The sequence below is a fragment of the Palaemon carinicauda genome, chromosome 1 (genome assembly GCF_036898095.1).
Source record: "Palaemon carinicauda isolate YSFRI2023 chromosome 1, ASM3689809v2, whole genome shotgun sequence".
Lineage (NCBI taxonomy): Eukaryota > Metazoa > Arthropoda > Malacostraca > Decapoda > Palaemonidae > Palaemon > Palaemon carinicauda.
In genome coordinates this window covers 262,841,731-262,865,095 of record NC_090725.1, presented here as the reverse complement: position 1 = coordinate 262,865,095, position 23,365 = coordinate 262,841,731, and the positions used below count along the sequence as shown (strand labels likewise).

General features: G+C 46.5%; 1 protein-coding gene across 1 annotated transcript in view; it reads right to left on the bottom strand.

Moving 5' to 3' along the window:
* LOC137639012 (uncharacterized) overlaps window positions 1-23,365 on the bottom strand; it is a 149,118-nt gene that overhangs the window by 91,365 nt on the left and 34,388 nt on the right. The window contains exons 4-5 of the mRNA XM_068371337.1: window positions 22,980-23,048; window positions 21,496-22,422 (exon numbers count right to left, since the gene is read on the bottom strand). Of these exons, the coding sequence (XP_068227438.1) occupies window positions 21,496-22,398 (903 nt within the window). The 5' untranslated portion in view covers window positions 22,399-22,422; window positions 22,980-23,048. The remainder of the gene's footprint in view (window positions 1-21,495; window positions 22,423-22,979; window positions 23,049-23,365) is intronic.

Sequence of the window (23,365 nt, the reverse complement as noted above, 5' to 3'; positions counted from 1 at the left end):
TGTTACTAACAAACCATGGTTATCCTTCCCCGAATAGAGTTAACTTTGTCTCGAAGGATAAGGGATAGGGTAGGATACATGAGCGAGAGAGCCGTTATAACTCCTGATCTCAATGTGCTACAACTAACACGTTTCCTGTTGAGCCATTCCTTTTCACAGATGCCATCTTTGACGATTGTTTAGAGTTTTCTGCTTGTTTTTCTAGCATTATGAGTGATTTGGCGATCATGGATGCTTCAGCTGCTTCCTCATCGACTAAGTTGAGTACCTTTCTCTTGTGTGTTGGAGGAATTTCGCGTCTCCACCCCTTTTATTTTTCAAATTGCATGCTTTAATTATTCTGTGGTTGGGATGCGGTCAGCAGTATTGCTTCGTTTCCAAATCGCTCAGAAATGCCTAGTTATTTAGTCATATTATTGTAGGAATAAGTTTTACATTATTCTCTTACAGTGTAGTATGACTATGGTTACCCCAACCCCTTTTTATGATGTTTCTTGTGTGTTTTTTATCATCATTGACTTCGGCTAGCTACGCCCTGGCCAGCAGCCACGCCTGGTAAATTTTTACTTGTGCACCATCCCCTTCTTTCACTTAACCTTACTGTTTTGTGAGGCTGCCCGTCCTCCAATGCTGTCATCTCATCTCAGCTGGGAGCTGCGGTCCTGGAGGCCCCTCTGGGAGTTGGATAGTGTTTTACAATTGTCCTAGGGTGACTGTTTTCACTTTCTACTTAGCCTATATGTTTGGCAAGGCAGCACAGGTCTTGGGAACTAGTTCCCTGTGTCTACTTGTTTACCCATTGGAACGCATTACCCCGTTTTAATGCTGACAGGTAGACCCCATTATGCTGCCTTACGCATACTTAGGCTTCCCTCTTAGTGTTAGGTGGGCAATGGCTGGTTGTGAGGACTTATCCTCTGCACCCTATCACTGCAGACCCCTTAGTACACTATTCCTGTTCTAATGTGATAGTTAGGCCTTCCTGTCATGCCCCCTTACTGATTTCTGAGTCTCACATCGCCAAACTTTTCCCTTCCCCTTGTGCCTGCTAGTGTTTCTACCTGCTGTGAAACTTCGTTCCCATCCCTGTCTAGTTCCATGGTGGCTGAAGTCACTATCCTTGAATAGGCTAGATTGTAGGCTATCTATCTTGGCCCTGGGTGGGCGAGATTTTTTCCTTCCATGGACTAAATCTCTCTGCTGTGTTAAAGACCACCCTTGGGTGTTTTCTCTGCCCCTTCTCCTTCCTGGTTAGGCCATACCCTGACTGTACTGGGAACTAGAGTTCCTCTTGTCTAGTCATCTTACCCTAACTATTGAGTTTTCCCTCACCCGCTAGGTAGGCTAGGCTTGCCTGCATAGTTCTCCCTATGGCCTATGGCGAAGAGTTGGTACCCCTTGAGGTTATCTGCCGCCTAGGCAGTTTCCTGTTCTGTGTCTGCAGCTTTCCATCCAGTGCTATGTTCCTCTTGCTGCGGAGTTTTGACTCCCTGCCTAGTTAGCTTATCTTGGCAGAAGTATCGCCTTCTAGCACTGGCTGTGTGTTGGCTATGAGACTTCCCTCTGCAGCCTTAGCTATAGCCTTAAACTGGTCATCAGCTCTTTCCTATCGTCTTCCATATCTGAGGAACAGTCCTCTGAAGTTGGTCGATTGGATACCGGCTGGTTGTCAGAGACCCTTTGAATTTCCAAGTCTTAGCATCTGGCCGTCTTGTACAGCTCTTATTATCTTACGGGCTAAACCCCCTCTTTTTATAAGTTAACGATAATGATTCGGTTCTAGCTGGTTCCCTTATTAGCTGCCTTTCATTTTTGTACCTCTCCCCCTGAGTGTGGACCCTTCCCTATGGGATTATCCACTCTCTTCCTGTCGACTTGACAATGCCTCTGCCGCTTTGTGTCGATATGCCTGGGGTACTGAAAAGTCAGTTTTTATCTTGGCTGCTAAAAATAGTTGCCGCCTTAATCCAGGTACTGATGTGCCGGGTGCAGTTGTTGCTGGCTAAGGCAGTACGATAAGTTTCCCTCTTAGGTTGTCCAATAGACTGACTTTGGTCCTGGTGTTTCTTTGATGTGAATCTTTCTTCCATATTCCTACCACACTGTCACTGATAGTTTGTTTCATAAATCTTCAACGATTTCTGAGCTGTTTGGCATTAGTCTTATCTTATAATCTTAAGCCATATTTTAGCTGGTAGGTTTAATTATGTCAGGATTAATCTTAAACATTATTTTACGTATAAAATTTCTTATGTAGGATTAATCTTAACCCTTTTACCCCCAATGGACGTACTGGTATGTTTAAAAAAACTCATCCCTTTACCCCCATGGACGTACCGGTATGTCCTTGCAAAAAACTGCTATCAAAATTTTTTTGCATATTTTTGATAACTTTATGAGAAACTTCAGGCATTTTCCAAAAGAATGAGACCAACCTGACCTCTCTATGACAAAAACTAAGTCTGTTAGAGCAATTTAAAAAAAATATATTGCAAAATGTGTTTGAAAAAAAAATGCCTAGGGGTTAAGGGTTGGAAAGTTCCAAATAGCTTGGGGGTAAAAGGGTTAAGAAAAATTATTTTTAATGATATGTACTCATTGAAATTTTTCCTTCTTTACAAGTTGCTAATGAAATGGAGTGCTCAACAGTCACCTGTACCAGGCAGGTCAAGTTGCCCTGTGGCCACAAGACCTGACGGAAACATGCTGACTGTCAGGTTTCCAAGGGGTCAGTTGCAATCTGGGAACCTACTAACTGTCAGGTTTGCAAAAACCTCCTTCACACCAGCTTCCATGCCACCAACGTCTCCTTGGACGTGCAAGAACGGAGTCAGAATACACTCCGTCATTGGATCAGAGGCTTCCAGAAGAGCTCTCAACAAGGTGCCCCTTACATTCCTTCTATGGAACTGAAGGACCTCCTCTTTCCCAAGGCCGAGGTGACCGCTGTTTTTGGTTGTAATTTACCGATGGTTCAACTCCCGCTGGTACCAGTAAATCATATGGATAATGAAGTTTGGGACACACTACAAGTTATGAGCCTGGATGCCAACAACATGTCAACAACTTCTTCTGTGTTGTCAGAGAAGAAGAGGATCCTGCTGACCACAGAATCCTCTGAGGAGTCATTGGATGTGCCTCGGGTGAGTACAGTTCCCAGTGCTTCTTTAGCTTGTTTCCCCATCCCTGCTGCTTAGGCCCTAGCTTCTACCTCTATACAGTACCTGTTCCTACGATAGACAAACCTTCATTTCCCAGTCAAATAGAATTTATGGCGTCCATGAAAGCTTTCATGGGAAAACTAACCACCAAACATGAACGTTCTCATGCGGACCTCATGGCGAGGATAGAAGCTTTACAAAAGGCACCTACTTCTAAGGCTCCCCCAGCTTCGAGCTTACCAGAATGCACAGTTAACAACCTTTGGCATTATGCTGAGCATATGGCCTTAAGTGAAGGGTACCTCCACATCGGAGAGGGTTTGGGTTCCAAGCCAGTCTCGGATATGGAATTCTTCCCATCAATCAATAATTATCCTTACTGCTATGTAAGGCTTAACTCAGAAGCGTCCTTTAGGGATGATACAATTCCTAAGGAAACAATCATCCTGGACCATAGCAAGGATCAGTCTCTTTTGGTTAAGGAGCTGAAGACGGTCGAATTCACTAATATCCAACTTTCTGCTTTTGGCAGGAAGCAGGCCACCTTTGTAGTCCCCAAGGATACTGTCTTTCCTTTCCCCTCTAAAAGATTAGAGGATGTAAAGAAAGCAGTAATGGAGGGTAGACCATTGCCAGTGCTAGAGGAGTGCAAACCTGCCTCCCTAGCTCTTCCTTATGATTCAGACAGCTGGGATGACGTCCAACATACCTTTACTGTTGGAAAACTAGATAAAGACACCGGAGGCAAGAAGTTTAATGAAAAACTGCCTAGAATTTCCAAATCCCTTTTGAGGGAAAAATTAGAAGCTAAGGAGAGACTTTCTGCCTCTTTATCCTTCAAATCTTATCTAGAGATGCTTATTGGAAACTATTCCCAATCTGATCTCTTCCCTGTCTTGGCAAATACTCGCCTAACCATGTTTCATAGAGATCTCCAAGCTTCCTTCCTAGCCAGAAGAGCATGTAGAGAACACGCTCTAGCCGCTGCTACGACCAGGCATTGACCTAGAAAGCTGATCAACTCCAATACCTGGGGGAAACACCTCTTCCCCAAGAAATTGGTTAAGGATGTCATGGACAAAGAAGCTCAGGAGAATAAGAGCCTTGTAGACAAGTGGGGTATGTCCTCCAAAAGGAAATTTACCCCCAGTGAAGGACCTCAACCCAAGGGCAACAAGCCCAGACGACACTTTAAGGGAAGGAAATCCTTTCCTGTCACGAATGCCTCATTAGCGGCCATCCCTCAGACTGTATACACAGTTACCCAGCAGTATGTATCACAGTCTCCAGTCTTCAACTCGGTGTATGAGAGAGCCACCACCGCATTCCACCTGCCAAAGCTCAAAAGAAAGGCACCAGTAGCAGGGAAAGGTCTGGAAAAGGCGGTCAATCTAGAAGCCGAGGAAGTAGAGGTAAGGTGGTTAAAGATGCAGGTCCTTCACACCAACAATGAGGGGCTCCCGGTAGGGGGATGACTTCATCTGCTCAGGAATTGATGGGAGTTTGATCCCTGGGATCACAGCATAGTCTCAAAATGACTAGGCTGGAAATGGAGACAGAAACCACCCCAGTTCAAGAGGTTCTCCCAACCCTCAACCCCATTTTTGGAGGATTATGTACAGGATCTTCTCCGGGAGGGAGTCATTCGTTGCACAAAATCCATGAACTTTCAAGGACGGCTATTCTGTGTGCTCAAGAAAGTTTCGAACACTCTTCAAAACTATTCTGAACTTGTCCCCACTAAACAAATTCATTCTTAATGACAAGTTCCAGATGCTGACTACCTCGTAAATACGGACCCTACTACCCCAGAGGGCCTACACCGTCTCCATAGATCTTACAGATGCCTATTGGCATCTTCAGATAGTTCGGCATTTCTCCCGCTACCTTGGTTTCAGACTGGCAAGAAAGGTCTACGTATTCAGAGCTATGCCCTTCAGGCTCAATAAAGCTACGAGTATTTTCACAAAGCTAGTCGAGGCTATCGTCCAACAATAACGGAACAGAGGCTTCCAGGTGATGGTGTCCCTGGACAACTGGCTAGTCTGGGCTGCAACAAAGTTGGAATGTCTTCTGACAGCCCAAGAACTCATGAAACTCCTACAGTCTCTGGGCTTTTAAATCAACCTCGAAATGCTTGGAGAGATCTTCGCCACAAAACCCCGGTCTTACTGCGAAAGCAGCGAAAGCCGTGGTCCACTGCCAAGAGTTTATCGACACACGTCCCTCTGCAGTATCCTCCTCCTTCTGTGACTATTCACACGGACGCCTAGGAATAACGTTGGGGGGACACTCCTCTTCCAAGAAAGTACAGGGTCGATGGTCAACCACATTTCAGAAATTTCACATCAATATTCTGGAAGCTATGGCAGTGTTTATGACTCTGAAGAGACAACCCAAAGACGAAATCACACATCAAATTAGTCATTGAAAACATGACGGTAGTGCACCATGTCAACAGACAGGGCTCCAGATCTCCTCAAATCATTCATGTGATCCAAGCCATCCTCACTTTAGTAAAGCAGAGGAATTGGCATCTCTCGGCAGTTCACTGTCAAGATCCAAACAACTGGAAACAGAATGGTCTCTCAACGCAAATCATTCTGTTTCAGTCTAAAGCAAGTCCCAGAACTGCAAAACAATCTCTTTGCGACAAGCTTCAACAAGAGGCTTCCCCGGTATGTAGCCCCAAACTAAGATCCAGAAGCGACAGGAACGGATGCGATGTCTCTGGATTGGAACCAAGTTTCACATGTACCTATTTCCACCATTCAACCTTCTAATAAAAGTCCTGAACAAACTACGGACTTTCAAAGATACAGACTTTCAAGGAAACAGCATTTCTAACGGCTTCCCAGTGGTCCAAGAGCAATTGGTAACCTGTTGTTCTAGAACTCAAACAAACCTTTTCAGGTCCCTCTACCATCTCCAGTTCTGTCCCAGGATGTTCAACAGAAGACTGTCTTCGCTTCCTCTTAGATAACGAAAACCCGAGAGGCACATTTCTTCTCACAAATACATGAGAAACTCAGCTATTGCTGGAATAGTGGCATCGAGTGGAGAGACACGACACCAACCACAGAAGACGTTCTACTTCGCTTGATAGACTGAGGCTGACGATTTCCGCAGATATCCAGACATCCTTTTCGCAACCTATTGCGAAAATCCTCTCAGAGTGAGATGCAGGATAATCTACAGGCAAGGATGTAGCAAAGCTACTGCTCTGTGGTAAATGTTGACATGTGGTTGTCTAAATAGATTAGGTCGTGGAGGGAGTTCTCTGGGAAGATCCGCCAGGAGCAGCAGAGGGTCTGGGAACCATTCTGTGTGATGCCATAGCAGAGCTATGAAGGTCACTGAGAGATTGACCAATGTTCTGGCCTTGTTAAGTACTCTTCTCATCAGACCGAATAGTGGAAAGGTGTAAACGTCGATGTTGTCTGACCATTGTTGAAATGCATCTTGCCAGAGAGCTTCGGGGTCTGGGACTGGGGAGTAGTACAGCGGGAGCCTGAAGTTCAGGGACGTCGCAAATAGGTCCACAGTCGGAGAACTCCAAAGTCAGGACTTTGTTGGCTACTAGATGATCCAAAGATCATTCGGAACCCACTATCTGAGTTGCTCTACCCAGATTGTCGGTGAGCACATTCCTCTTGCCGAGTGGACTTCTGCCCATCTCAGTATCTCTACTGCTAGATTGGATAGGGGCTGTGAAAAATTACCTACTTGCTTGTTGATGTAAGCCACTACTGTGTTGTTGCTCAACACCACCACCACTGAGTGACCTGCTGGGAACTGATGGAACTTTTGAAAAGCCAGGTCGACGGCCTTCATCTATAAGAGATTTATGTGAAGTACTTTTCAAACTCTGACCAAAGGCCTGAGGTCATGTGGTTTAGCACGTGCGCCACCCACTCTTTTTGGATGTGTTGGAAAACAGCATCAACTTCGGTGGAAGGCCAAGAAGATCGACACCCTTCGTCTATTCCTCTGGTCCCATGGGGATCAGAATGTTCGGGGAATCGAAAGCCTGATTCCAATTGGACTTTAGTCACCATTTGTGGGAACGTATCCTAAGACGATCATTGGGAACTAGGCGGGCCAGGGGTGAAAGGTGTCCGAGGAGGCATAGTAACTTCTGGGCTGGGAGTTCTTCTCGTCTGAGAAAAGGTCTCATGACCTTCCTAAGCCTCACTACCCTGTCGTCTGATGGTAAAGCTTGGTGTCTATAATCATGCCCAGGTATACCAGTCTTTGAGTGGGAAGCAGGGATGACTTCTAGAGGTTTACCATGATCCCCAGATCTTGGCAAAGCCTCAGAAGTTTGTCTTGATGTTGAAGAAGGGTTGCCACCCAGGCTTCCAGGATCAGCCAGTCATCCAGATAACATAGGAGACAGATGCCGAGCCTGTGGGCCCAAGATGACACAAGGGTGAACACTCTTGTGAAGACCTGAGGTGCTATGGAAGGACTGAAGCACAGCACCTTGAACTGGTATATCTTATTGTCTAGAGTGAATCTTAAATACTTCCTTGAAGACGGATGGATTGGGATCTGGAAGCATGCGTCATTCAGATGTAGTGTACACATGAAGTCCTGTGGTCTTACCGCTTGTCTGACCGTATCTGCCATCTCCATGCTGAATGAGGTCTGTTCGACAAACCTGTGCAGATCTGAGAGGTCGATGAATAGTCTCCAGCCTCCAAAAGCCTTTTTTCACACTAAAGAGTCGACTGAAGAAGCCTGAGGAATCATTGAGGACCTCTTGGAGAGCGCCCTTCTCCAATATGGTCTGAGCTTCGGCCCAAAGGGCATTCCCCTTTGCTGATCCCATTGCAAAGGAGTTCACTGGCCCTGGATTCTTGGTCAGTGGAGGGAGAGATGAAATGAACAGGATGTGATACCTGAACAAATCACAAAGACCATCCAAGATTTGGCCCCGAGTTGCATCCACCTGATCCAACAGCTTTTTAGGCATCCCCCCACTGGTGGACAAGCAGGGGGATCACCTATCCTAGCGCTTGCGGCCACGGCCGCCACCTCTCGGTTGTTTTCCTCCATGGGAGGACTTGGTGCTTCTCCGGTCCTTGACATGAAAGGGCTTCTTAGACACACCTTTTTCCTTCGCTGCCAGTTTTCTGTTTGATGATTTAGGCTGGCTGATTTTAGGTTGGCTGGTGTTTGGAGGAGCTGGTGGTCTATAGGGCCAGGATGTCAGGGCTCTATGGAGGAGGAAGTCCTGGTGGGATTTCTTCCCCCTCTCTGCAGCCAGCTCGACGTCTTTAGGCTTAAATAAGGAGGAACCCTCCAGAGAGGAGTTCCGGAGCTTTGCAATCTCAACATTAGGGACCTATTGATAGAATTTCTCGGCCACCGTGTCCCTGTATTTCAAGATAGTGTTGGGCTCCAAGTTCACCACTTGGTGGGCTAGAAACTCAGTGGTAGGGGTACCCGAGAGAAAGAAGGTCTCCATCGCCTTCATGATACTTTCTTTGGAAAAATCCTCAGTCCGTACCAGGATTCTCATGGATCCCAACCAAATATTCAGCCACAAAGTAGCCTCCATGGCATACTTTGCCATCTTCTCTTGGTTTAGGATCTCTGAGGCTGAGAACGCAACCTGATGACTGGTAAGCCTCTCTAAAGAGACCACTTTCATCAACTCCTCAAGGGAGTGGTGGAGAGGAAGAGATGAGCTAGGCTCGTTAAGAACTTCATAATACCTCCTCTGCTATACACTCATAGGGGGTAGGATTTTGGAGGATGAGCCTGACCGGACTGACGCAGAGAATTCAGCAAGTTGGGAGGCGATCTTACGCCAGGCACTCTTCAGCCCCCGGAACCAGGGCAAAGCCGCACTGGACTTCAGAGGTTTCTGTGCCTAAGACAAAGTCCAGGACCATGTACCTGCCCTCTTGAGGAGCCATCTCTGGGTCTGACAACACATTGAGGGCCCTCATGGAAGCCAGAACCTGCCAAAAGGCATTCTGACTCACTCTGGTCGCCGTCTAAAGTTGGGCTGGCAACGTTATCATCATCATCCACCGCCGAGATCTTGTCTTGGGGTGGGTCGAGATCGATATTCAGCTGACTGACTACTGTCCTAACCTCCTCTGCGGGTCTCGGAATCCTAGATGAAGATTTCAGGACTGTTTTGGAGTCTTTTGACTACCTCCTGGGAGGGAAAAAGGTCTCTAAAATTGAAGGTCTTGGTGGAATGACCTTCTGGTGGACATTTGTAGCAAGAGGGCTAGGAACCTCTACGGGCTCCAAAGCTGTGACAATGGCCTCTTGTAAAGCTTCTTCCGTCAGAGAAAGGGGGGGAGAGTCAGAAGACTTCCCTGTGAGTGCCTCTCAAATGGGGTAACGAGGCAGCAAGAAGTGGAGGAGAAGATGAAACGGAGGGGGACAACCTTTACCCTTGAAGCTCTGACTGGAGCCAGCTTGACCCTTGATGAAGTAACAGCGTCAGATACTCCTCTCTTTCTTTTCAGGGGAGAAGCAGCCATGGTTCTTTGCCTTGAGCCTGCAGATACAGCAGAGTCCGCCAGGGAAACCCCGGGAGATTCCGCTGGACAAGGGGATATCATACTAGTCCTGAAGACCTGTGATACGTCCCTGACTAAGGGTACAAACCACGGCTGTTTGCTGATGGAGGCGCAGTTCGAAAGATCCCCTGAAAAAAACAAGCTTTCTCCGAGGAGTCTTCATCTCCGAAGAGGAAGATTTCAGAAGCGTTGATGTTAGTTCCTTCCTTGAGGCTGGCAGCATTGGGATCTTGAAGACCTGGGGGTTGCCCCCTTCCTCCTTCTCCGGCGGTCACGCTGTTATGCATTTGCAGGGAGGGGAATGGGGCGATGATGAACGGTGAGAAGGAACCTTGCCCTTCCTTGGAGAGAGAACCTAAGTTCTCAGAGGAGAAGACCTGGAAAGGATCAAACCTTTACGTGATTCCTGATGCTAAGAGGTCGGCGATGATTGGCGATCCTCACATGGCTGATGGTCGCTACTCACCTTTGCAGCCAAATGCTGGGTGGTCAATGACTGCTGACTCGTTGGCGAACGCTGATGTGTCGCAAAACGTTGAAGTGCTGGTGAATGCTGATGAATCGGCAAACGCTGGTACATTGAAGAGCATTGAGGTGCAATAGAACGCGGACGCGTTTCTGAACGCTGGAGTGATGAAGGCTTCTGAATCACTGGCGAATGCTGTCATATTACCAAGTGCTGGTGGGGTGTCGACAATCGCTGGTGTGATGGGGAGCATTGATGCGAAATCGCAGGGTCAACCGCAGCCATCCAATGGGAGGACAGTTGATGAAGAGAAAGCTGCTTTGGTGAACAGTGGAGTTGATGCGTGGGCGATTGAAGTGTATGCGACGCTGGAAAAACTGTAGGATCACGCGACTGGGACCCATGAGCAACGGGCCAGCGAGTTGGCGAACGGCGAACCTGGATTCAATGAGTTGGAGAACCGACAGGAGAGGAATGGCGAGTAGGTGATTGACGAGCAGCAGGTCTATGAGTAGAGGCCTGACGAGTAGGCGAATGCTGAACAGGAGCCTGACAAGCAGGCGATTTACGAACAGCAGGTTAACGAGTAGCAGGAACATGAGCCTGACGACCACGCGAACGCTGAGCAGGAGACGATCGGCGAGCTGGTGATTGATGAACAGATCGTCGGCAAGCATGCGATTGACGAAAAGATGGTCGGCGAATAGCTAAAAGCTGCAAAGAAGGAGGAATATGTCCTTTAGAAGGGCACACATTCTCAGGGAGGGGATTGTGAACGAACCCTTGAAGGGGAGTTGCAAACCGGAGTTCATTAGTGAATAGAAGAGTCTGTAGAAGCAGGCGAGGGTCAGGAACCAGCAGAGACAGGACGAAAAGGTTCCTCCAAAGAGGAGAGCTGCAGGGATGAAGAGTCAAAGAGGAGCCTCTTTTTCGAAAGCACAGAGGAACAATTAAGGCGCAGCAGCGGATGAGCCCAGCGGGGTCTACAACCACGGTGACGATGTCCCTCAGGAAAAGAAGGATCAGCATGCTGAGCAGCAGGCCTTCGAAAAAGAGTCTCTATGAGTGTCCCTTCTCACGAACAAGAAAAGGGAAAATTAGCAGGAGAGACCTGCCTTGGACTCTGCTCCATCCCCAAAGGATGTTCGTCAGGGGAAGAAGCGCGGTCCTCGGCAGCTGCAGAAGAGGGACAAAATGAAGTAGCAGCATCCGCTGGCAGGGTGGCAGACGAGACCTCCGACACCACCACATCGACAAAGGTCAAAGGGTCGGCCTTCGCCGCTGACGAACGCTGCAGCTCAGCGCCCCGATGAAGCAGCTGCAGCAGGGCCTCCTTGGAGGGAGGGCTGGGCAAACCAAGAGACAGCCAAACCTGTAACAAAGGAGAAAGAGACACAGAATCCCTTGGGGGAGAGCCTGGGCCACCTCACTAGGGGAAGCAGCACCGTCTCTCGAGGACCGAGGTTGCCCGGGAGTTAAATGGCCTACGCTACTAATCGACGGTTCCCTGGAGGAAACCGTTCGAGCAGGAGCTTTAAAGGAAGGTAGGGAAGCAGAAGAAGAAGCCCTGGGTTTTTTCTGCTTCGAAGGAACCTTCAAAGGAGAACAATCCCGCTTGGCCTTCTTCCGTAGACACCCAAATCTTTTCAACTGGGAGGTAGACCACTCCAGGCTTTCAACACACTTATTAGATTCATCACAATGCTGGCCCCAACACAACGTGCAAAGGCGGTGAGGATTGGTGTTCTCTGCTGAAATGAAGGTATAGCAGGTGCGGCCCTCAGGACCAGGGCAGATACGCATGGCCGCAAGAAGGACGCACACACACACACTGGAAAGAAAAAGCAAGAAATACAGATTAATGGCAGTTCAAAACAATTGTGAGGAGGAAGAGCGGTAACCGTTCTCCATCCGAGCCAAAAGCAAAGTGAAGCACAGTCACAAGTGTGTGAGTGTGAGGGGTAGCTAGCTACCCCCCACACCCCGCTAACGAGCGAAATGGGTAATTAACCCTCACTAAATTCTAATGGCTCATCCTTTCAGCTTTGCCGAAAGTAATACCCCTATAAATAGCATTGGTTTGTATTCCAGTTACGGAACAATAAAATATTTAAAAAACAGTAACAATATTAAAATAGATCCTTCACATACACACTATAAAAACTTCAAAACACAAGAGGAAGAGAAATAAGATAGAACAGTTTGCCCAAGCGTACCCCCAGGCAAGAGAATTCAAATCCAAGACAGTGGAAGAAGGACATGGTATAGAGACTATGGCCAGAGAACAATGGTTTGATTTTGGGGTGTCTTTCTCCTAGAAGAGCCACTTACCATAGCTAAAAAGTCTCTCTTACCAAGAGGAATGTAACCACTGATCAATGGCTACTATGCCCAGATAGGGCTCTGAGATGTTACCTTAAACAAACTTTAGGAGCTCGTTCCCGAGTGAGTGGATTGTTTGTCAGCACGGGGAAGGTTAAAAGGAGAATTGCAAAGACTAAGATATCAGCACGGATTTGCGAGGTCATAGACCTGAGCTTGAATTCTGATTCTCCTCCGCAGACGCAGAAACCTAGAGCTCACAACGCTAGAGGCAATAAAGTAGTGTGTCACTAGCAGTAAAAAAAACTACTCTGTGGCGAAGGATCTACGAGTGGGCGTGTAGTAGGGTCAGACGACCTTCACTACCTGCAAGAAATAACCCACAAGAACATGGAGGCGTTCTCCATCGGACCTGTGATGGTGGCATAACAAATGGTTTAAACACCTCAAGCGCCTTGATGGACAAGCAGCAAATAGTGAAGGGAAGAGGTTACCTTGGATTAAGTCTGGGATGAATGATATAGAGTGACTAGCATCTTCTTTTCTTCATCTTTCCCTCTCTTGAGGCACAGCACCCACAGTACTCTGTAAGCTGCTATCCTCTGTCTGCAGGTAATAACCATTTCCCTAGTGTAACCTGGTATAGAAACATATACTTGTTGGGTCCCCATATTCCCTTGCGAGGTGAGAATTGGGTACAGTGTACTGTAATGTCTATGGTGTATTCAAAGAAAGTCTTCAAAACTCTTACCTGGACAGGCGACATGGCTAGTACCACACAATCACACAGATTGCTCAGACCGCTAATACGTGGACAAACACCTCAGTTTAATGAGGTGCCAGACCGATTCCTCTATAAAGCATGCATAGCATGGAGTAACAACCCAGGAGAAAACCAGCCACTTGATTAAGGACTTCTACCTACCTTAGGGTGACTCTTTCCTAGTAGAGTGAAAGGGTTTGTATTAGTGTCATAACAAATGGCAAATCTAAATTAATTTTTATTTTTTCTAATGATACAAATGTTCAGCATTTTATACAAATTTGTCCCACCAACACCTATCCCCCTGCAAGTCCTTCCTGCTATCAAAAGTGATGATAGACCACAGGTGTGTGTGTGTGTGTGTGTATGATAGCGGGCTAGCTGGTACTACCCATACCCCACAACTAGCGGTGGGGTATTTATACCTCAATAAAAGTCTTTTGGCTATTCTTCCAGCTTCACCAAAAATATATTCCATAATAAAGAGCTAAAGGTTTGAATCACTAAAGGAAGTAACATTGACTGCACCTATGGGTTGTTCGGGGGTCAAGCTGCGATCATGCTTATTCAACCGTCTCCTGTAGGAGAACAAGCAAGCAGAGTCAGAGTGGAGGGATCGAGCTAATGGAGAAATAAGTCAGGACTACTTCACATTCGAGGAAAACCACAAAGGAGAAGAATCCCTTAGACTTCTCCCTCAGTCATCTACTAAACCTCACCCACTGTGAGAGTGGCTACTCCCGACAAGAGTGACCTCTACCAGCAGGACAAAGGAAATGGGGATCAGTCTCTAGCCAACATGAGGGTGCTGCATTGGCTTCCTTCAAGGCCACCAAGACAAGCCCGGAAGACGAAATCCCTGAAACCAAAGAACTTGAAAGAGCAAAAAATCAAAGGCCATTGTTAATGGGAGAGAGAGAAAGAATGTTTAAAGTCTACCAAGCCAAAAGCAAAAGTGACAATACATTACAGGTGTGTGTGTGCGAGAGGGGTGGCCTGTCTACATCCCTGCTAGCTATCAGAGGGTGGTTATACCTTGCTAACAGTCTTATTAGTTTCCAGCTTTGCTGAAAGTATATTCAATATAAAGAGCGAAAGATTTTGTAACGAGTGTTGGAACAAAGAGAAAAATTGTTAAAATGTTATTTTCATTAGTAAAATAAATTTTTGAATATACTTACCCGATGATCATGTAGCTGTCAACTCCGTTGCCCGACAGAAATCTAAGGTCGGGATACGCCAGCGATCGCTATACAGGTGGGGGTGTACACAACAGCGCCATCTGTGAGCAGGTACTCAAGTACTTCTTGTCAACAAGAACTCAATTTTCTCCTCGGTCCACTGGTTCTCTATGGGGAGGAAGGGCGGGTCCTTAAATTCATGATCATCGGGTAAGTATATTCAAAAATTTATTTTACTAATGAAAATAACATTTTTCAATATTAATCTTACCCGATGATCATGTAGCTGATTCACACCCAGGGTGGTGGGTGGAGACCAGCATACATGTTAACATAAGAAGCTAAGTATCCCGTATTTCATTTTATCAGTTATTCAAAATAACAAACATAAAATAAATAAGTACCTGGTAAGGAAGTCGACTTGAACCATTACTCTGCCTTTTTTAAGTACATCTTCCTTACTGAGCCTAGCGGTCCTCTTAGGATGCTGAACGACTCCTAGGTGCCGAAGTATGAAGGGCTGCAACCCATACTAAAGGACCTCATCACAACCTCTAATCTAGGCGCTTCTCAAGAAAGAATTTGACCACCCGCCAAATCAACCAGGATGCGGAAGACTTCTTAGCCTTCCGTACAACCCAAAAACAACAATAAAAAGTATTTCAAGAGAAAGATTAAAAAAGGTTATGGGATTATGGGAATGTAGTGGCTGAGCCCTCACCTACTACTGCACTCGCTGCTACGAATGGTCCCAGGGTGTAGCAGTTCTCGTAAAGAGACTGGACATCTTTGAGATAGAATGATGCGAACACTGACTTGCTTCTCCAATAGGTTGCATCCATAACACTCTGCAGAGAACGGTTCTGTTTGAAGGCCACTGAAGTAGCGACAGCTCTTACTTCATGCGTCCTTACCTTCAGCAAAGCAAGGTCTTCTTCCTTCAGATGAGAATGTGCCTCTCTAATCAGAAGCCTGATGTAGTAAGAAACTGCGTTCTTAGACATCGGTAGAGCAGGCTTCTTGATAGAACACCATAAAGCTTCTGATTGTCCTCGTAAAGGCTTTGTCCGTCTTAAATAGTACTTAAGAGCTCTTACTGGGCAAAGTACTCTCTCTAGTTCGTTCCCCACCAAGTTGGACAGGCTTGGGATCTCGAACGACTTGGGCCAAGGACGGGAAGGAAGCTCGTTTTTAGCCAAAAAACCGAGCTGCAAGGAACATGTAGCCGTTTCAGATGTAAAACCTATGTTCCTGCTGAAGGCGTGGATCTCACTGACTCTTTTAGCTGTTGCTAAGCAAACGAGGAAAAGAGTCTTTAATGTGAGATCCTTAAAAGAGGCTGATTGAAGCGGTTCGAATCTTGAAGACATCAGGAACCTTAAAACCACGTCTAGGTTCCAGCCTGGAGTGGACAACCGACGTTCCTTTGAGGTCTCAAAAGACCTAAGAAGGTCCTGTAGATCTTTGTTGGTGGAAAGATCCAAGCCTCTGTGGCGGAAGACCGCTGCCAACATACTCCTGTAACCCTTGATCGTAGGAGCTGAGAGGGATCTTACATTCCTGAGATGTAACAGAAAGTCAGCTATCTGTGTTACAGAGGTACTGGTTGAGGAAACTGCATTCGCCTTGCACCAGCTTCGGAAGACTTCCCATTTTGACTGATAGACTCTGAGAGTGGATGTCCTCCTTGCTCTGGCAATCGCTCTGGCTGCCTCCTTCGAAAAGCCTCTAGCTCTTGAGAGTCTTTCGATAGTCTGAAGGCAGTCAGACGAAGAGCGTGGAGGCTTGGGTGTACCTTCTTTACGTGAGGCTGACGCAGAAGGTCCACTCTTAGAGGAAGAGTCCTGGGAACGTCCACTAGCCATTGCAGTACCTCGGTGAACCATTCTCTCGCAGGCCAGAGGGGAGCAACCAACGTCAACCGTGTCCCTTCGTGGGAAGCGAACTTCTGAAGTACCCTGTTGACAATCTTGAACGGAGGGAACGCATACAGGTCTAGATGGGACCAATCCAGCAGAAAGGCATCCACGTGAACTGCTGCTGGGTCTGGAATCGGAGAACAATACATCGGGAGCCTCTTGGTCATCGAGGTAGCGAATAGATCTATGGTGGGCTGACCCCACAGGGCCCATAGTCTGCTGCAAACATTCTTGTGAAGGGTCCACTCTGTGGGGATGACCTGACCCTTCCGGCTGAGGCGATCTGCCATGACATTCATGTCGCCCTGAATGAACCTCGTTACCAGCGAAAGCTTTCGATCCTTTGACCAAATGAGGAGGTCCCTTGCGATCTCGAACAACTTCCTCGAATGAGTCCCTCCTTGCTTGGAGATGTAAGCCAAGGCTGTAGTGTTGTCGGAGTTCACCTCCACCACCTTGCTTAGCTGGAGGGACTTGAAGTTTATCAAGGCCAGATGAATTGCCAAAAGCTCCTTGCAATTGATGTGAAGTGTCCTTTGCTCCTGATTCCACGTGCCCGAGCATTCCTGTCCGTCCAGTGTCGCACCCCAGCCCGTGTCCGATGCGTCCGAGAAGAGACGGTGGTCGGGGGTCTGAACAGCCAATGGTAGACCTTCCTTGAGAAGAATGCTGTTCTTCCACCACGTCAGTGTAGACCTCATCTCTTCGGAAACAGGCACTGAGACCGCCTCTAGCGTCATGTCCTTTCTCCAGTGAGCAGCTAGATGATACTGAAGGGGGCGGAGGTGGAGTCTCCCTAACTCGATGAACTGGGCCAGCGATGAAAGTGTCCCTGTTAGACTCATCCACTGCCTGACTGAACATCGGTTCCTTCTCAGCATGCTCTGGATGCATTCTAGGGCTTGATTGATCCTTGGGGCCGACGGAAAAGCCCGAAAAGCTCGACTCTGAATCTCCATACCTAGATAGACAATGGTCTGGGATGGGACGAGTTAGGACTTCTCTATATTGACCAGGAGGCCCAATTCCTTGGTCAGATCCATAGTCCATCTGAGATTCTCCAGACAGCGACGACTTGACGGAGCTCTTAAAAGCCAGTCGTCCAAATAGAGGGAGGCTCTGATGTCTGCCAAGTGAAGGAATTTGGCAATATTCCTCATCAGTTTGGTAAACACAAGAGGTGCCGTGCTTAGGCCAAAGCACAGGGCTTGGAATTGGTACACGACCTTTCCAAAGACGAACCTTAGGAAAGGTTGGGAGTCTGGATGGATGGGGACGTGAAAGTACGCGTCTTTCAGGTCTAACGAGACCATCCAGTCCTCCTTCCTGACCGCTGCTAGGACCGACTTCGTCGTCTCCATCGTGAACGTCTGCTTGGTGACAAAAGCATTGAGAGCACTGACGTCCAGCACCGGACTCCAACCTCCTGTCTTCTTCGCTACCAGGAAGAGACGGTTGTAGAAGCCCGGGGATTGATGGTCCCGGACTATGACTACCGCTCCCTTTTGTAGCAAGAGCGACACCTCTTGTTGCAACGCTAGCCTCTTGTCCTTCTCCTTGTAGTTGGGAGAGAGGTTGATGGGAGATGTAGCTAGAGGGGGACTGCGGCAGAACGGAATTCTGTACCCCTCCTTTAGCCACTTCACAGACTGAGCGTCTGCACCTCTGCTCTCCCAAGCTCGCCAGAAGAACTTGAGCCTGGCTCCCACTGCTGTCTGGAGAGGAAGGCAGTCAGATCCTGCCTTTTGCGGACTTGGAACCCTTCTTGGATTTGCCACGGTGACTGTCGGCACGGGTACCTCCTCTGCTGGAGGTTCTGCCACGAAAGGGCGGGATGAACCTAGTAGCTGGTGTGTCTACTGCTGCAGGACGTAAAGGTCTAGGCACGGAAGGTAAAGCTTTAGCCTTACGTGCGGAAGAAGCCATCAGATCATGGGTATCCTTCTGGATCAGTGAGGCAGCCATCCCCTTGATCAGCTCCTCCGGAAACAGACACTTGGAGAGAGGAGCAAACAACAACTCCGACTTCTGGCAAGGAGTGATACCAGACGACAAGAAGGAGCAAAGATGTTCTCTCTTCTTAAGCACTCCCGACGTGTACGAAGCCGCAAGTTCACCAGACCCATCCCGAATGGCTTTGTCCATGCAAGACATGATCAGCATGGCAGAGTCCTTATCTGAAGGGGAAGTCTTTCTGCTTAACGCTCCCAAACACCAATCGAGGAAGTTGAAGATCTCAAAAGCACGAAAGACTCCCTTCAACAGATGATCCATGTCAGAAAAGGACCAGCAAATCTTCGATCGTCTCATAGCCAGCCTGCGGGGAGAGTCAACCAGACTTGAAAAGTCGCCCTGGGCAGAGGCAGGAACCCCCAAGCCGGGTTGCACTCCCGTGGCATACCAAACGCTAGATTTGGAAGCAAGCTTGATAGGCGGAAAGATGAAAGCAGTCTTTCCCAGTTGCTTCTTGGACTGCAACCACTCTCCCATAACCCTCAAAGCTCTCTTGGAAGAGCGTGCGAGGACAAGCTTGGTGAAGGCAGGAGCAGCAGACTGCATGCCCAGAGCAAACTCGGAGGGAGGAGAGCGAGGGGTTGCAGACACAAACTGTTCTGGATACAAGTCCCTGAACAAGGCAAGGACTTTACGAAAGTCTAAGGAGGGAGGCGTAGACTTGGGCTCTTCAAAGTCTGAGTGCGGTTCATCCACATGTGCATCTTCGTCATCCGAAACTCCATCATCCGAAAGCTGAGTAGGAAGTGGCAAAGGCGGAGCCGAAAGCTGAACGGCTGAATCCGGCAGCACGGGTGCATGCGTAGCTGCTGCGGATCCAACATCATGCCGCTGCTGGTCAGTCTGCGAGCTGGCAACAACAAAAGCAGAGTGCTGGTGCGTGGGAGGGACTGCCGTGGGTTGCGGAGCATGCCGTATGGGATGCGGAGCATGCCGCATGGGTTGCGGAGCATGCCGCATAGAGTCAGAACCCGGCAGCTCTACAGCACCTTCCCACTGCTGATGCGGTAGCTCACGCATGTCAACGGATGGTGCAGCAAGAACATGCGTCTGGCAGGGTGGACTGCGCAACGGTGGTGGAGCTCTCACAGGTGGAGTGTGGGAGCAGGCAGCCACAGTATCTGCTGAGCGCACAACCGCGGCAGGTTGTAGGCTAACAGGGGCAGTGTCAACCTTCTCAGCATGATACTCTTGCATGAACGCAGCAAGCTGAGACTGCATAGTCTGCAGCATGGACCACTTAGGGTCTACCGTGGTTGGAGCAGCAACAGACGGAGCAGTAGCCTGTTGTGGAACCACTCTACCTCTCTTGGGAGGTGTGCAGTCTTCGGAAGACTGCGGCGAGTCCGAACTGACCCACTGGCTACACCTGGGCCGTTGGACTCGCTCGGAAGGGACCTTACGCTTGAGAGGTCGTGAGACCTTGGTCCATCGTTTCCTCCTTGAAACTTCTTCCACAGACGAGGGATGATAGGGCTCATTCGTCTGTATGTGGATGGGACGATCTCTAAGAGAAACGTCCGCAACCACTGAGGGTACATCCGTACGCTGATCAAGGCCTGCCGAACCCTTTGGTCCTTCGACATTGCTTCTCCCCTGGGCTTGGGAGCTTGCAAGAGGTCCCGGACTGGGAGGACGACTGGCACGAACAGATGTACCCTCATGCGCAACACTGACACTGACACTTTTCACCTCACTTGCACTAACACTTCCCACTGCACTTTTCGCTTTCAGCTCTTTGACATCTGCCAAAAGCTGATTACGGTCATTAGCCAATGACTCCACTCTGTCACCCAGAGCCTGAATGGCACGCATCATATCCGCCATGGATGGCTGAGCACTAGTAGCAGGGTCGGGAGTCACCACTACAGGGGAAGGAAAAGGTTGAGGGGCATGGGGAGAGGAAAAATCAACAGAGCGAGAAGAACTCCTCCTGATCCTATCCTTCTCTAGCCTACGTGCATTTTTAAGGAATTCGTTAAAATCGAATTCCGAAAGCCCAGCGCATTCCTCACACCGATCTTCCAATTGACAGGATTTACCCCTACAATTGGAACAAACGGTGTGAGGATCTATGGAGGCCTTCGGAAGACGCCTAGTACAAGCCCTAACACTACACTGCCTGTACTTAGGGACTTGAGAATGGTCAGACATCTTGAATTGTAGAAATGGTCAAGGGGGGATTCCAAAAACTAGCAAAGTTCGTTAACAATTAATCCAAATTAATTCCAAAAGCTTGCTAAGCTAATGATAAAGCTTCCTGAATAGCGAAGGCTAAAATCTAGAGCGAATACATCACCAAATCGTGAGAAACAACTCCAGAATCAACAGCGTATCCAAATAGGTCTTGCCGGTGGCACGACAGAGGAAAAATTGAGTTCTTGTTGACAAGAAGTACTTGAGTACCTGCTCACAGATGGCGCTGTTGTGTACACCCCCACCTGTATAGCGATCGCTGGCGTATCCCGACCTTAGATTTCTGTCGGGCAACGGAGTTGACAGCTACATGATCATCGGGTAAGATTAATATTGAAAAATGGATATCTACCAATATTCACAGTCAGCGAGAACATCTGTCCTCACCGACGACTGGAATTAAAGTGATTAGTCAATGAGCAGGCGGGATTATTCCTTCCCTGCCACTGGACCAGTAACTACCTGTTGGTTGTTAACACCTTGATATACCGTATTTTTTAACTGCTGTATTCCAGCTTTTCTGTTTTCATTCTCTTATGTAAAGGATGAGGGATTGTATATTTTGTGGGAAACTTTTTTTGGGGGGATAAATATCAATAAATCAGAACTGCCTAAAGAAAGGCAATATGAATATCAGAAAATGTTCATAGAAATAAAGATCAGTATAAGTACCCTTCATTAACAACAGTAGCACCCTCTTACCTACTTTGTACATGGCCCTTGTCATTGAAATTATATTCTCCCACAACTTAAAATCCAGGCAATCTTAGTACATTTTAAAACAAATGCATAACTTAAGCAAAACCTTTTTAATGAAGCAATTTTACTAGGCCTAACATTCAAGATGATACAGTATATACATTCTAGTAAACAAACGATTGATGCTAACGCTTAAATATAGTCATATGTAATTTAAACTAATCCACGATTTCTTCTTTTATGTAAACAGCAGGTATATCAAACTTTTCTGATTTTATTGTAACAGACACATCTTTGAATACAGAACTTTCCTCAGAAGAACTTTTGCTTCCTAAAAAATCTGTACTTTTTTGAAAACTAGCAGCACTTTGTGAGCCTTTATCAATATGAAACTTCTCTCTTTCATTTTCTTCCACTTCAGCACTGAAAAAAGAAATATCCTGACCAACTTCTCGATCTTCCATGTTAGATATAGAAGTGCGATTACATAACTGCCCAAACTCCTCATTGGTAAGAGGTTTATCTATAGTATGACATACCTTCAAGTGTCTGTTGAGATTTTTCTTTTCCCTAAAAGTCTTTCCACAAACAAAGCAACAGTGTGGTCGCTCATCAGTGTGACTTCTCATGTGCGCCTTAAAATTTCCATTTTCACTGAAGCTTTTCCTACACAGTGGACAAGAGTATGGTTTCTCCCCAGTGTGTTGTCTTTTGTGCATTTTCAAATGACCATTTTGAGTAAAACACTTCCCACACACATCACACAAGAAGGGTCGTTCTCCGGTGTGTGTCCTTATGTGTCTAGTTAAGAGGCCTTTTTCAATGAAGTCCTTCCCACAAATATCACATGAGAATGGACGCTCTCCTGTGTGAATTCTTAAATGCCTGTTTAGGTGGTCCCTCTTAGGAAACATCTTAAAACACGCCTTACAAGTAAATGGGGCACCCTTTTTAAGCTTGCCTTTAGGTGTCCTGTGCATACATGGCTTTCCAAAACTGGGACCACAAATGTCACATGAAAAGGGTAAGCTATGTAAGTTTAACTCCATATTTTCTAAGGGACCATTTGTTTTCAAAGGTCCCTCTGTTATCAGAGGTCCATCTTTCACTAAAAAATTTTCAATATCCATGTTGCAAAAATAGTTATTTCATTCCTGGAGGAAAATATGAATATGATACTACAATTTAAATACTGTAATGAGAGTCCACACAGCTAAAGTTACAACTTTTGTACTGTAAGGTGAAAAACCAAAATTGAAATAAAAAAATTGTTGATACCCGTGTAACCAATAGTACGAAGTTATCCCATGCTAAATTTTAGTACAATACTAAATATATATAGACAAGATCTAAAATCATAAATATGAATGAAATTAAAAAATTATGAAATATGCTTTAAAAGAGTGATAATTTAAGTTAGAAATTTTTCTTAATTTCAATTGCTTCTAATTTACATAGATAGCAAAATGATATCTCTGTATTTGAAATCAAGACAAACTGGTATGAATGACATCTTATTAATCTACATTAAATCTCACAATTCTTGTGCGACATCAGTTTTAATTAAGCAAATCTTTTAAAAAAATATTTGATAAAACATAGAGCAGTATCAGACATATATATGAAAATCTTTTGTTCACTAATCAATCATCAGTAGCAATTCTTCTGAATTATCATTAGTATTCTGGGAATATTCAGGCAGAGGAAATACCTTGACAGAATTTAGCTGTAGACTGAAAACTGAACTTCTTATAATCAATGCTGGTTCCTATTTTGGAATCTGTAAAATGAAAAGATAATTCTATAATATTTGTTTTATCATTTTGAATGAAAATATAGTGTATGCATAATAATCAAAGGCCTCATCATACATGACACCCTATGTATTGTACAATATACTCTATCATACCGAGTACTAGAAAGTACAAATGACAGGCAAAGAAGAAATATGCTCTATAATGATTATTACTAACATCTAATCATTTTATAAACTTCTATTGAATATAGGATCTGCGCTACTTCTACTACCTTTGAGAGACTGGACAATATTTGCTATTCCTTTGTCTCCTCTAATGAAGTTAATCTAGTTTTAAAAAT